At 38.9% G+C, this 13,441-nt stretch overlaps 1 protein-coding gene across 1 annotated transcript; it reads left to right on the top strand.

Moving 5' to 3' along the window:
- The first annotated feature begins 2,136 nt into the window (after nucleotides 1-2,136).
- On the top strand, nucleotides 2,137-12,820 carry LOC128218020 (transcription intermediary factor 1-alpha-like). The gene is made up of 5 exons (XM_052925527.1): nucleotides 2,137-2,287; nucleotides 5,420-5,511; nucleotides 6,636-7,647; nucleotides 7,921-8,037; nucleotides 12,490-12,820. The coding sequence occupies exons 3-5, from the start codon at nucleotides 6,648-6,650 to the stop codon at nucleotides 12,816-12,818; spliced, it is 1,446 nt and encodes a 481-aa protein (XP_052781487.1). The 5' UTR covers nucleotides 2,137-2,287; nucleotides 5,420-5,511; nucleotides 6,636-6,647; the 3' UTR covers nucleotides 12,819-12,820.
- The last annotated feature ends 621 nt before the right edge of the window (nucleotides 12,821-13,441 follow it).

Consider the following 13,441-nt stretch of genomic DNA (forward strand, 5'->3'; position numbering starts at 1 on the left):
CCGGCCCGGGGACAGGGCAGCGGTCACTCTGCCTGACTTGAAAAATATACAGTTCGTATCTACCCAGGTAATGTCACGCTACAGGAAGTTGTTAAAGTAGATGGACAATGTTATGGAATAGATTTCTGAAATGGCAACTAGTGTCCTTCTACTACGCATGTAGGGTTGTGTTGATGGACAAGAAGGGAAAGGTGAAGAAGAGTGTGGACAATGACAGCAGTGGAAAACCTTTGTTTCTGTATCCGTCGTATCTGACAGTGACAAGGGAGAGCAAAACTAACGTCGTATATGTCACAGACGGGAACACCGACACCATAACCAAGCTGAGCATGTCATTCGAGGTGCTCCAGTCGTACCAAGATCCGTTACTGAAATACCCATCTGGTCTGGCAGCCGTGGGGGACAACCAGCTGCTCGTGTGTGGGTGGGGCAGTTACAACATCCTGTTACTGGACACTCTCACCGGCAAGATAACCAAACTGCTGGGGAAGGAAGAGGGGATAGAGAATCCACACAATGTGGCTTACTGTTCAGAACAGTTATACCGTAAACATCTCTGACTAATACTGCCCCCCATGGTTACACTGTATACTTGCTTGACTGATTCTGCCCCCTGTGATTACATCATATACATGTCAGACTAATACTGCCCCCTATGGTTATACTGTATACATCTCTGACTAATACTGACCCATATGGTTACCCCGTATACTTCCCTGGCTGATACTGCCCCCTACGGAGGATGTTTCGTCATAAAAATAGCTTTAAATAAGACTTGATTGTGATTAATAAACAAGTAAGAGAGGGAGTAAGTATTTTTTAAGTCCGTATGATTAGTTAGCGTTACTAACACTTCTTGCCAAGAAAGAGCATTTTGTATTGCATGTTTTTTATATATGTTAACAAAAAAGCTATTTCTTGAGCTCGTGATAATGTTTTTATCATGTAACAAGCGTCTGGCTCACATTTCACACGAATTATTATTTTCGATTTATGACCCTTTTAAAATGTGAATAAATCCCTTTTATGGTTGATTTATGATGGAATATTTTTCTTATGAACATTTCTTCAAATCATGAATATCAAAATGATATTTTTATACCATTACAGCTATGATCCTGTTAAATAAACATATATATATATAACTTGCCCCGATTCCTCCAAAACTCGTATTATATATAATAAGCCTGGTAAGCATCTTATTTCATTAAACAAAATAATTTAACTTAAACTTGAATTAAACAAAAACAAATATCAAAACTATTGTGATCATTATAAAGATATTTTTTATGTTTTGAAAAAAAGAGAATATAATTCGATTATACAAAAACATAGTGTACTATTAAAGCTTCATCCCGTTAAAAGGTACTATAAGATTTTTCGAGAAACTGCATGGGGCCTACATATCTTTTTATAGAATAAAGATGCAAGACAGCACATATAGCCATGCTAAACTGATTCAATGTTTAGGGTCGAGCTCCATTTTCAAAACTTACCAATATGCAGGAAAAACAAAATGGCAAAGAAAAATCAGATCTCTTTACATCAAATAACACATTGCCAACTTCCAGACTTTGCCGGACCAAAAAAAAATGTTCGAAAATTGAAAATTGAAACCGGTTTGTTGTTTTTCATTTAGCCCGGACCGATCGAATCTTAAACGTTTGGAATCCCTGAGACCCCCAGTGTGTCATAGTTTTTACCCAGCTCATTATTATGTAAGTCATAAACCTCCAGCATATTATATTTGTTTGCTTAATTTAGATTTCGATAAATGTTGCTCGTCTCATTATTAAATTTGAAAACCTCCCTATCCAATGATGCTTAACATTAAATATGGCCTGACCGAATAATACACTTTTCTATAGAACAATCATAAGGGAAATATACACTTAGATGTATCATAGGATTCATTAAGATTAACGGAGGTGCTAAAACTTTACCATATAACTTTAAAAAACATTCTGTTATCGAATAATCATTACATCAATCGGCAATAAATAGCGGACCATGATATAACGGGATATATCATCTGATTTTATTGATCACGTAGCCCGGTATCAACATAACCCGGGTACCGGATACCGGGTTTTAGCACTAACCATGATTACCTCCCTTATTTCTTATCAAGGAAGTTACTACTTTCGTTTTTGAAGACGCCAGAAATTCGTTGACTATCCAAACTGCAACTATTTAAATCATAAAACCACATGTGAAAGTAATGAGTTGTGTACTTAAGATATTCGAGTAACTATCGGAAAGGACTTTCGTTCCACAGTCACCAAAAGTAAGTATTAAATAACTTATTTTTTCTGACACGTACACTAATTGGCGTTCAGAAAAACTTTCATTTTATTCCGACATGTTTATATTTCCATGTTGCCACGTGTTTGCCGTAACAAAAAAGCTTACAAGGAATCCTGGCCTTTGTATGAAGTAATAACTTGGGGCACAAATTATAACGCGCGGCCCTGCTCCCTCGAAAACGAACACAATTAGTCGGTGGAGTTACCGAAAACAAGAAAATCCCGGAAATCCAGGAAAACCCGTATTTTTATTGAAGTTTATACAAGAGACTATTCGATGTGGTTTGAACGCCGGAGTTTAATACTGCATTGTGTTTTCGTGGTTGTATTCGTGGTTGTGGGTGGTTGGAGAGGGGTGGGGAAGTCGGAGGAGTTTTGGGGCTTAAACTCGGAAACCCCTTTTATTTTCATAAGTACATAAAATAGAGTATTCGACGTGGTTTAATACTGCATTGTGTTTTCGTGGGTTGTATGTCGTTGTTGTGGGTTGTTGGAGAGGGGTGGGAAAGTCAGAGGATGGAGGGGGGGAGACTATGAAGAAGTATCAAATACTACTTTTAGATGCTTCATTTAAAAATGTAAAGGTATTGGAGGATGGGGCCCATACTTTACTCTGTGTGAGGTGAGTATGCTTTGTGTAAGGGGGGCGGGCGTGGATAGTTGTGGCTGGGGCTACTATTCTATACTATAATTTATGTGAGAGTTATGGGGATTGTTGTGGGGAAGACGCCGGGGAAGAAGGGGATAGTTTAGATGATTCAAAAGCATAGAAAATAATCTTCCATATCGTATACATTATTGCGCGAAGGTGTGGGTGAGGCGTGGGCTCGTTCTGTGGCGTTGGAGGGTATGTCATGTGTGAGGGTGAGGGTTTTGGCTACGAGGTGTGGGCTAGAAGGGTGGGTGACTTAAAACAAATCTCAAATCGCTACAGCTGATTTTCCTGAAAACGCTTTCATAATGCTTTAAATAATAATTTTCCATAAATCTATATACACTACGTATTATTATTTATTGTGACCATTGTTAAATGTGACTGTTCGTCATTTTTTCACCTGCATACAAATTAAGGACAGTGTAGAACTTCCGTTTCTTACATCACACAGTCAGGTCTTTACCTTCATCAATATATATCCACAGATAAAAAATGACCAATTAAAGGGACATTTTTTTCAAACTGACCATACATCAGCTTCCGCATAATACCAAAACACAACTCTAAAACACAACTAATCCACTATACACAATAAAATAGTTTATTTATTTTGATCACGTTTAACAACAATATTACAATTTGTGTTAAATGCTTTAGACAAAGAATAAACACAATGTAATATACGTAACTGGCTAGTAAAATGATAAAAATGAAAAAAAAATACGATAACTCGTTGTATCATTTTAACCATTTAATATAGCCACAACCCTCCTCCTCTGGCTTTTGTAAACATCAGCTTTATCAACACCCTCACGAACTATTGGGGAAAACAAAAGTGGTGTACAGTAGTTAACTGTATCATTTGATGCATTTTATAGCCTCTCCCCCTCAAGCTTTCTTTACACTCAACACCCACCCCAACCCACGCACGACATACGCCCTCATATAGAATGAAGTATGAGCCAGAGCGCATCCCCCGCCCCCCCCCCCCATCGCGCAGTAATGGAACTGATTCCCGTAATTATCTGTAGCTTTTGAACCCTTTGAATTGCTCCTTCTTTACAAACGTCTTGCCCATAACAACCCCTACCCCTCGCATACAAAGAATAGTATAGTAGCCCCAGCCACCAACATCCCTTCGCGCACAATATTTTAAACGATAAGCAAAGAAAAAAAGTTTGCATTATAAAACCTCTCGCCAAAATCCATCACCCCCGGCATCCCCGCTCCTTGAGACCCCCCCTCCACACACACACACACACACGCACACGCACACGCACACGCACACACACACACACACACACACTCCCCAAACACCCGTTCGCACACACGCACTCCCTCTCCCCGAACCCTTGACCCCAACACGCGTACGTGCCAAACACTACACCTACACACACATACGCACACGTACTCGGACACGCACTCCGTTTCCACACACACGTTCGCACACATGCATTCCATTTCCACATATACTTGTAGGCGCACATTCACTCCATTTCCACACACACACAACGCACTCTATTTCCACACACACGCACGCACGCACGCACGCACACACACACACACACACACACACGCACACACGGACACGCACTCCATTTCCACACACACACACACACACACACACACACGCACACACACACACACACACACACACACACACACACGTACTCGGACACGGACTCCGTTTCCACACACACGTACGCACGCATGCACCCCATCTCCACATATACATGTAGGCGTACATGCACTCTATTTCCACATGCACTCCATTTCCACAAACACATACACAAACATACGCGCACAAGCGCCCCATCTGCACACACAAACACGTACACAGACATGCACTCCATCTCTACACACAAACATACGCACACATGAACTGCACACATCTCCACACACACACACACAAATCACTCTGTTTCCACACATACACGTACGCGCGTACGCACTCCATCTCCGCGCACACGTACGCACACATGCACTCCATCTCCACAAACACAACGCACTATTTTCCCAAACATACACGTATGCGCATACGCACTCCATCTCCGCGCACGTTCACACGTACCTTCTCTCCCACCCAACACACACGTACGAACACAAGCTATACCCCCCCCCCCCCCGCCCGCCCACACACACACGTACGCGCACCGGCACTCCGTCTCAATAAACACATTGAGCCTCTGCCATTCGGTCAATATCCGGAACTATCATCTGTGTTTATGACTGCAGCCATCGGGTAAATATGTAGAACAATGTCCTAGGTATATGGCCCCTGCCATCATGAATGTGCTAAACTGTCATTTATAAAAGGGAAGTAAAGCAAAGAACAACATTACTTAGCTTAAACGATCAGTTCCCTTTCAAGCCAATCATGAAATTATAGGAAAACAGGAAGTTGTTAGTTTCGATTTCAAAAGGCTGGTCTATTCATGACCTGTGTTCTGTCTTTCAGACAAAATTGATTTGGCAGCCTGTCCACACCGAACAGAATCTGTCGAAAAAACGGGAATTGGTCGAAACAGAAAACAGTTTTCTCCATATTAGGTAAGTAGATATATACTCAGTAGTAAATCAATCGTATTTATCAGAATTATACAAAACGGTGACTGGATTTCCCTGTTAAATTCACTTCAAGTTTATTGTTTAACAAAAAACATATAGATACTTTGTAATAAAGTGAATGAGGAGAACTATATATAGCCTACCGTATCGTACGACCACCCAACAATCCAACCAATATTTGTATATTCTTACAAAAGGACATTTGACCTCGACCTTTGACCTACCAAACTTAAATCAATACAGATCGACCATGCAGCTATGAAACCGTAAACGTATGAAACATATTAGCGATATATTAGACCTTTTGGGAAATTGTGGCCACGTAGCTATAAACTAAAGATCCCTTTATAAAGGCTTAAACTGTTTTATTGGTACACAACTCTGAGTCTTTTTTTGGTAAGTCAAATAAGTTGAACATAATGAAGCATAACAATTGAAAATCGTTTTATATTTGAGAGAGAGAGAGAGAGAGATAGAGAGAGAAAGGGTGAGAGAGAGGGGGTTTGGGCAGAGAGAGAATGGGGAGAGGGGCACAGAGAGATAAATAGAGACAGAGAAGAAATAGGGGATGAGGGACGGAGAGGGGATATGGATAGGGACACAGATAGAAATAGAGAAAGAGAGAGAGAAAGGGAGAAAGTGGGTTGGGTGGCAGTACAGTGAGGTCTTGAGAGAGGTGGATAGGAGAGGGAAAGAGAGAGAGAGAAAGAGAGAGAGAGGGGGAATAGGGAGAGGGACACAGATAGATAAATAGAAAGAGAGGAACGGGATAGAGAGGGGGGGGGCGTTTCAGAGAGAGAAACAGATGGAGAGAGAGATAGGATGAAATGGGATGGGGAGCGAGACAGAAACAGATGAGAGAGAGAGAAAGGGGGAGGAGAAGAGAGAAAGAGAGAGGAAGAGAGCGAGGGAGAGGGAGAAAAAAGAGGGGAGAGGGGCGGAGAGGGGATGGGGATGGATAGAGAGAGAGAGAGAGAGAGAGAGATATGTATATATATATATATATAGAGAGAGAGAAAGAAATAGAGAGATAAGTGAAAGTTATGGAATAAATTTCTTTTCCGTATTAATAAACGTCATGGTTCTTATATTAATAAACATTTAAGGCACTCAGAAAAATGGATGCAGTTCCCGGACGAATGGCACAAATTGCATCTGGATCGGCTCCTGACGTCACCTACTGCCAGCCATGCGCGGAGGACGGCAAGAAAATCCTCCCCGAGGCCTTCTGTCCCGTCTGTAAGGAGTTCCTGTGTTCTAACTGTGCCCGAGTTCACCGAAACCAGAAAATAACCAAAAGCCACGCCCTCCAGGACAAGGACAGTATGCCTTCCTCATTCCATGAAGAAAGTGAAGATGAAAAGTTTACAGAAACATGTCAGCTTCATGCTAAAGAGTTTATTAAATATTACTGTTCGTGCCATGATGCACTTTTGTGTGGAGACTGTTTGATTGAGAATAAAGAGCATCGCTCATGTAAGGTAGAGAAAATTTCGCAAGTGGCAAAACAATACAAGCAGGGAGCAGAATACAACAACCTTAAAACAGGACTTGTCCAGATGTCCAGTGACATCGGCAAACTTTCACACAACATACAGGCGATTATGAAATCAGTAGAAGAAGAAAGCCTTACAAATATAAATGAGCTTCGCAAATTCAGGACTGAAATTAACCAGTACCTGGATAAGAGGGAAAACGAACTCTTGGCAGAAATTGATCAGAAGAAACGGACATCCAAGACACTGCTTGATGAACTGAAATCAAAATGCACAAACATGAAATCATCCATTGAGAAACTAAAGTCGGAGCTACAAGCACAGGACGACATCAGCAACCAGCTATTAATAGTAGGAAAACGAGCTATAAAAGAGCTGACAGGTCTCCAGACAGCTCTGCAACAGGTGAGGAGGAGAAGTGAAGTTCCCAGATACAAGTTTCACAGGGACCCCGCAACTGAGCAGTTAATAGCTTCTGAAAAAGCAATAGGAGGGTTGGAAGATGGCGAATCAACTTCGGCGTTAGTGGACCAACAACGACAACAGCAGACGACGCAGGAACAATGGCAACAGGAGACGATGCAACAACATAAAAAACACATGAAAGCTGTATCACAAAAAGGTTTGCGTACAACCACTGACTAATTTGACATTTCCTAAGTAATGCAGTTAATTAGTCTGTTCAAAAGCCTGCCGAAGTCGCTCAAGCTAACGTTAACAATTATTTTGTAAAGTACACCAAGTGCTAAACAAAAGTTAAAGAATAAAATACTTTGACAAATAATATTCTGCAAATAATATTGAGATCCAAATAAACTTAAGGCATATATTTTTTATTGATATTTACTTTATTGTTTAGGTATATATACTTAATTTATTTCCACCATAATTTCAGGCGAATCAACTTCGGCGTTAGGGCATCAAGAACGACAACAACAGAATGAGCAGCAGCCACGGCAACCCGTGACGATGCAGCAAAAACAAAAACACATGCAAGGTGTATCACAAAAAGGTTTGTGTACAACCACTGAATAATTTGACATTTCCTTAAGTAATGCAGTTGATGATGCAGTTTTCAAAAGTCTGTAGACGTCGCTCAAGCTCACTAGGCACGTTGACGTTACGTTAAAAAATATGTTAACGAGTGGTTAGAAAAGAAAAAAAAATGAATACTTCGACAAATTCTCAACAACTCAACTCAACATTGTTTATTGCATTAAACATATATACATGTTCATAGCAATTACAACATATGCAAAGACATGCATTAAGGCAAGAAATGGTTTTAACAGAAGAGCACAACAATATTAAGGATAACAAAGGGAAACAACAAGTTTGCATTGTACATAAACTTTAACAAGTTAATTAGTTTTTCTCGAACTTTCGGATAATAAATTGACATGTTTTTGCTTTGTTGGCCACAAGATGTAATATATACTTATATATTTGGTTCTTAATTCTGAATATTTTGCGCATAGCAATTACAATGATATTCACTATCAATCATTCTTGGATAACAGTTGTTACATAATAGTTGATGCCTTTGTATATTTTGGAGCAATTTATTTCGTTCCCTAGTGTTTCCGTACCATCCGATTTTTGGTCATTTCGTAACCTTTAGATATTATTTTCGTACCCGACCATTTTGGTCATTTCGTAACATATTTATTTATTTTTTAAGTTATGAATTACAATACTTAAGAGAATATAGACTTATTAAAGTAACATATATAAGAATCTTATATGACTTTGTTGTTTTAGTTCGATCCAAAATTAGTAAAAAAATCGTCGTATACGAATGAAAGTAACTCCAAGCCAAAATAACGCTAGAGATCTATTAATTCATACTTACATTCATCATGAAATTCCTATATATAATTCCTCGATCTACACTTATTTCTTTCTACCATTTTGACGGTTGTTGACCATGTTGCTGGACGAATGAGGTACTATTACTGATACTGGTTAATGAAAAACATGTTATAATCAAAGAATAAGGTAATTTTGTCAGTTTGAGACAAACCATGTTAATTGTAGCACTTGATTGCAATTCCAGTCAAAACTTGACTTGACTTGACTCCAGAAAGGTATTACAATCATTGAAAGATTCCACACGTCTTGAGTAATAGGAATTAACGGCAATTTAAGTATGTCTAATAAGTACAATATTATATTACCTTTCCTAAAACATTATATATTCGCATATTTCTTAACTCTAATAAACATCATAGCCAAAATTTACTCACAAATACTCCTTAATAGATTAACAAATTAGTCCGTTGTGAATAAAAAGCTCACAAGATATCAATTTGGTATTCAGAAAGGGAAATCTATATCTGACTTTATTTTTAATCCCTCGCCACGGAGTGGGGAGGGGATTATAGGAATGCACTTCGTCCGTCTGTCAGTCTCTGTCTGTTCGTCCGTCCGTCCGTCTGTCCGTCTGTCCGTCCGTCTGGCTGTTACATTTCGTGTCCTGGCTATAACTTACTTATGCATGGATGGATTACCATATTACTTGGTACAAATGTTGTCCTCATTGAGACGATGTGCAGTGACCTTGAACCGGGTCCATACCTCAAAGGTTAAGGTCACACGAGGCATTTAAAGGTCAGACTATTCAGGCTCGTGTCCGCGCTATAACTTACTTATGCATTGATGGATTACCATATTACTTGGTACAAATGATGTCCTCATTGAGACGATGTGCAGTGACCTTGACCTTGGTTCATACCTCAAAGGTCAAGGTCACACGAGACATTTAAAGGTCAGAGTACACATGCTCGTGTCCGCGCTATAACTTACTTATGCATTGATGGATTACCATATTACTTGGTACAAATGATGTCCTCATTGAGACGATGTGCAGTGACCTTGACCCGGGTCCATATCTCAAAGGTCAAGGTCACACGAGACATTTAAAGGTCAGAGTACACGTGCTCGTGTCCGCGCTATAACTTACTTATGCATTGATGGATTACCATATTACTTGGTACAAATGATGTCCTCATTGAGACGATGTGCAGTGTCCTTGACCTTGGTTCATACCTCAAAGGTCAAGGTCACACGAGACATTTAAAGGTCAGAGTACACATGCTCGTGTCCGCGCTATAACTTACTTATGCATTGATGGATTACCATATTACTTGGTACAAATGATGTCCTCATTGAGACGATGTGCAGTGACCTTGACCCGGGTCCATACCTCAAAGGTCAAGGTCACACGAGACATTTAAAGGTCAGAGTACACGTGCTCGTGTCCGCGCTATAACTTACTTATGCATTGATGGATTACCATATTACTTGGTACAAATGTTGTCCTCATTGAGACGATGTGCAGTGACCTTGATCCGGGTCCATACCTCAATGATCATGGTCACATCTGACATTTAAAGGTCATAGTACACATGCTTATTTCCGGGCTTTTTAGCAGTGTAGACATGTCAATTCTAACTGGATTTATTGACCTTATACATTTCATGTACTTTTAGCAACAATAACTGAATTTGATCCAAGAACTCGAACCAATTGCAATTTGTGCCAGTAATCCATCATGCAGTTTCGGGTCCATATTATGACAATGCTAAATAGAGGATAAGATATAAATGTTAATTGAAAGTGTTAAACAAGTTGCACATATTGATACTTAGCGCACTCTACCAAGCATTATTATTATGTGCAACAAGTTTAATATTTAAAAAAAACAATGGCACACCCGTAAATGAAAAAATATGTATATCATGTGATATGAATCTGGTAGAATCTGAATTTCACTTTCTACTTGTGTGCCCAAGATAAAGGGAATTAAGAAACAAATTGTTAAGGCCTTATTTTTTTTCTATGGCCAACGTTAAATAAATTTGAATCCATGTTAAGTTGTAACACATGCATAACACATATAGATAAGCAAAATATATATACTTTGCTAACCAGCTAAGGGAGGTTTTACATAACTAGGCACGTGTTTCCTTTATACCTGAATTGCTGCTATTTAATGTAATTATACTAACAAATTTAGCTACATTTCTAGTTTTATAACCAGACTCTAACAACTATAGGATGTTATATCATTCATGTTAAATTGCTCCAGAATATTGTATTTCTGTACTTTCTCCATTCATTATATTGTATGTTATATGCTATGAACATTGTATAATATTTTACGCAATAAACTTACCGTATCGTATCATAAGATCATTTCGGAACAGTCATTTCAGTTTGCCAGATATAGTGAACAACGTAAATTCAATTCATCGCATACATTATCATAATAGCACAGTCATTTACCCTTGTCTCTTTTTGTTATCATTATCTATTTGTTTTGAGCTTGAAATGACTAGGGTACGAAATGACTGTAAACCGTATATTTGTGAATCGACCACGTTCAATCAATACGTCATGTTAATATGTCCTAAATTAAGACAGAACTGTTCTCAACTTGGAATGTTCGATCCAAATAAACATAAGGCACATATTTTGAATTATATATATACTATAATGTGTGAGTTTCCAGGCGCTATATACATACCTTACAATACGATAGACCGTATTCCAATTCAGTGCCAAACGGCCGCATTCTACTCAGCTGGCGTCATATCATAATCGTGTCATTGTAAATTGTGACAAAGTTAAAATGACGTCATAACACAAAGTAGTGCGTAATTAAAATGACATTTATCATGAAAACATGTGTCTTTTAAGTGATTTAGCAAGTCAAATATATATATAATAAACGGGTTGTTAATATTGCGTTTTCGGAATGTCGTATTCGATTCTCGTTGATATTAATTTCAATCGCCTTGCGCCTCTTTAATTTCAAATCTTCAAAATTCGCTTCATTCTAATACAACCACCTAGACCAAACGCAACACTTATAACCCAATTATTTTCTGATGCAAGGACGTTTGCTTTGTATTACCTTATATTTACCCTAATCATTTTATACCGAAACTGTAACAGCAATGATGATTCATATAATTATATAAACCGTTTCTTAAGGTTGGGTCCATCAGTAGTTTTAAAAGTTAAAACAAATACATGTACTAACTAAATTCCTTTATATACAATTTAATGGTCTACAGACCTCATTCCAAAAACGATTTTACACTGCACAACCTTAATGTGTATCGACCATTGCGCTTTTGTACGAAGGTTTCGTTTAAATGAATTTTGGAGGGCTAACTCTCACCCAAAATAATGAAATGTTATCGATCTTTTTCAGTAAAATGATTGATTTGTACCCTTATCTATATGGCTGACAAGTGTGCTTTAAATGATTATCGCATACCTTCATATTTTTTTATAAAAATAAAATGGAAACTAGTTACGTCATTTTGTATATCGTTGCGGTAAAGTATTATTATTATTATTATTATTATTATTATTATTATTATTATTATTGAATGTCATGATGAAACAAAACGCTTTTTTATTATTGTTTATTTATGATGATGTTTACTTTCAGCCCACTTCAAAGGCAGTGCAGACCTAAGCCGGGCCAAGTTCAGCAGACAGCCTGACATTTCAATGAAGACATCAGGTGATGGCAGTGACTGCTTCCTGACCAGTGTGGCCTTTCTTTCCGTGGACAAACTCCTACTGGTAGATCGCTATAATTACTCATTGAAGCTGGTGGAAACCAATAACAACAAGGTGGTGTCGCAAGTGAAACTGTCAAGTGAGCCGTGGGGCATGTGTCCTGCCCGGGGACAGGGCAGCCGTCACTCTGCCCATGGAGAGGAAGATACAGTTCGTATCTGCTCAGGGAAATATCACACTACAGGATATTGTTAAAGTAGGTGGTCAGTGTCATGGAATAGATTTTTGTGATGACAGCTTGATAGTGTCCTTCACCTCCCCAGCTAAGGTTGTGTTGATTGACATGAAGGGAAAGGTGAAGAAGAGTGTGGACAAAAACAGCAGTGGAAAACCTTTGTTTCAGCTTCCCTTGTATCTGACAGTGACCAGAGAGAGTCCAACTCCGGCCATATATGTATCTGACTCGGGCACCAACACCATAACCAAACTGAGCATCTCACTAGAGGTGCTCCAGTCCTACCAGGACCCGACACTGACATCACCACAGGGTCTGACAGCTGTAGGAGACAACCAGCTGCTCATATGTGGGAGGTACAGTAACAACATCCTGTTACTGGACACGCTCACCAGCGTGATAACCCAACTGCTGGGGAAGGGGAAGGGGATTGAGCGTCCATACAGTGTGGCTTACTGTTCACTGAAGAAGATGCTGTTTGTCACCTGCAGTACATTAAAAAGACTGGAACTGAAAAATTATGTGAAAGTATTCATCTTAGTATAGTTTATTATCAAGTCTTCCAATTAATATGAGTGAAATCTATATATCCTGTGTAAACGAATTGTAGTGTGTAAGAACAATTGTAATGCATAAATATTTG

Source organism: Mya arenaria, chromosome 14, assembly GCF_026914265.1.
Source record: "Mya arenaria isolate MELC-2E11 chromosome 14, ASM2691426v1".
NCBI classification, from domain to species: Eukaryota; Metazoa; Mollusca; class Bivalvia; order Myida; family Myidae; genus Mya; species Mya arenaria.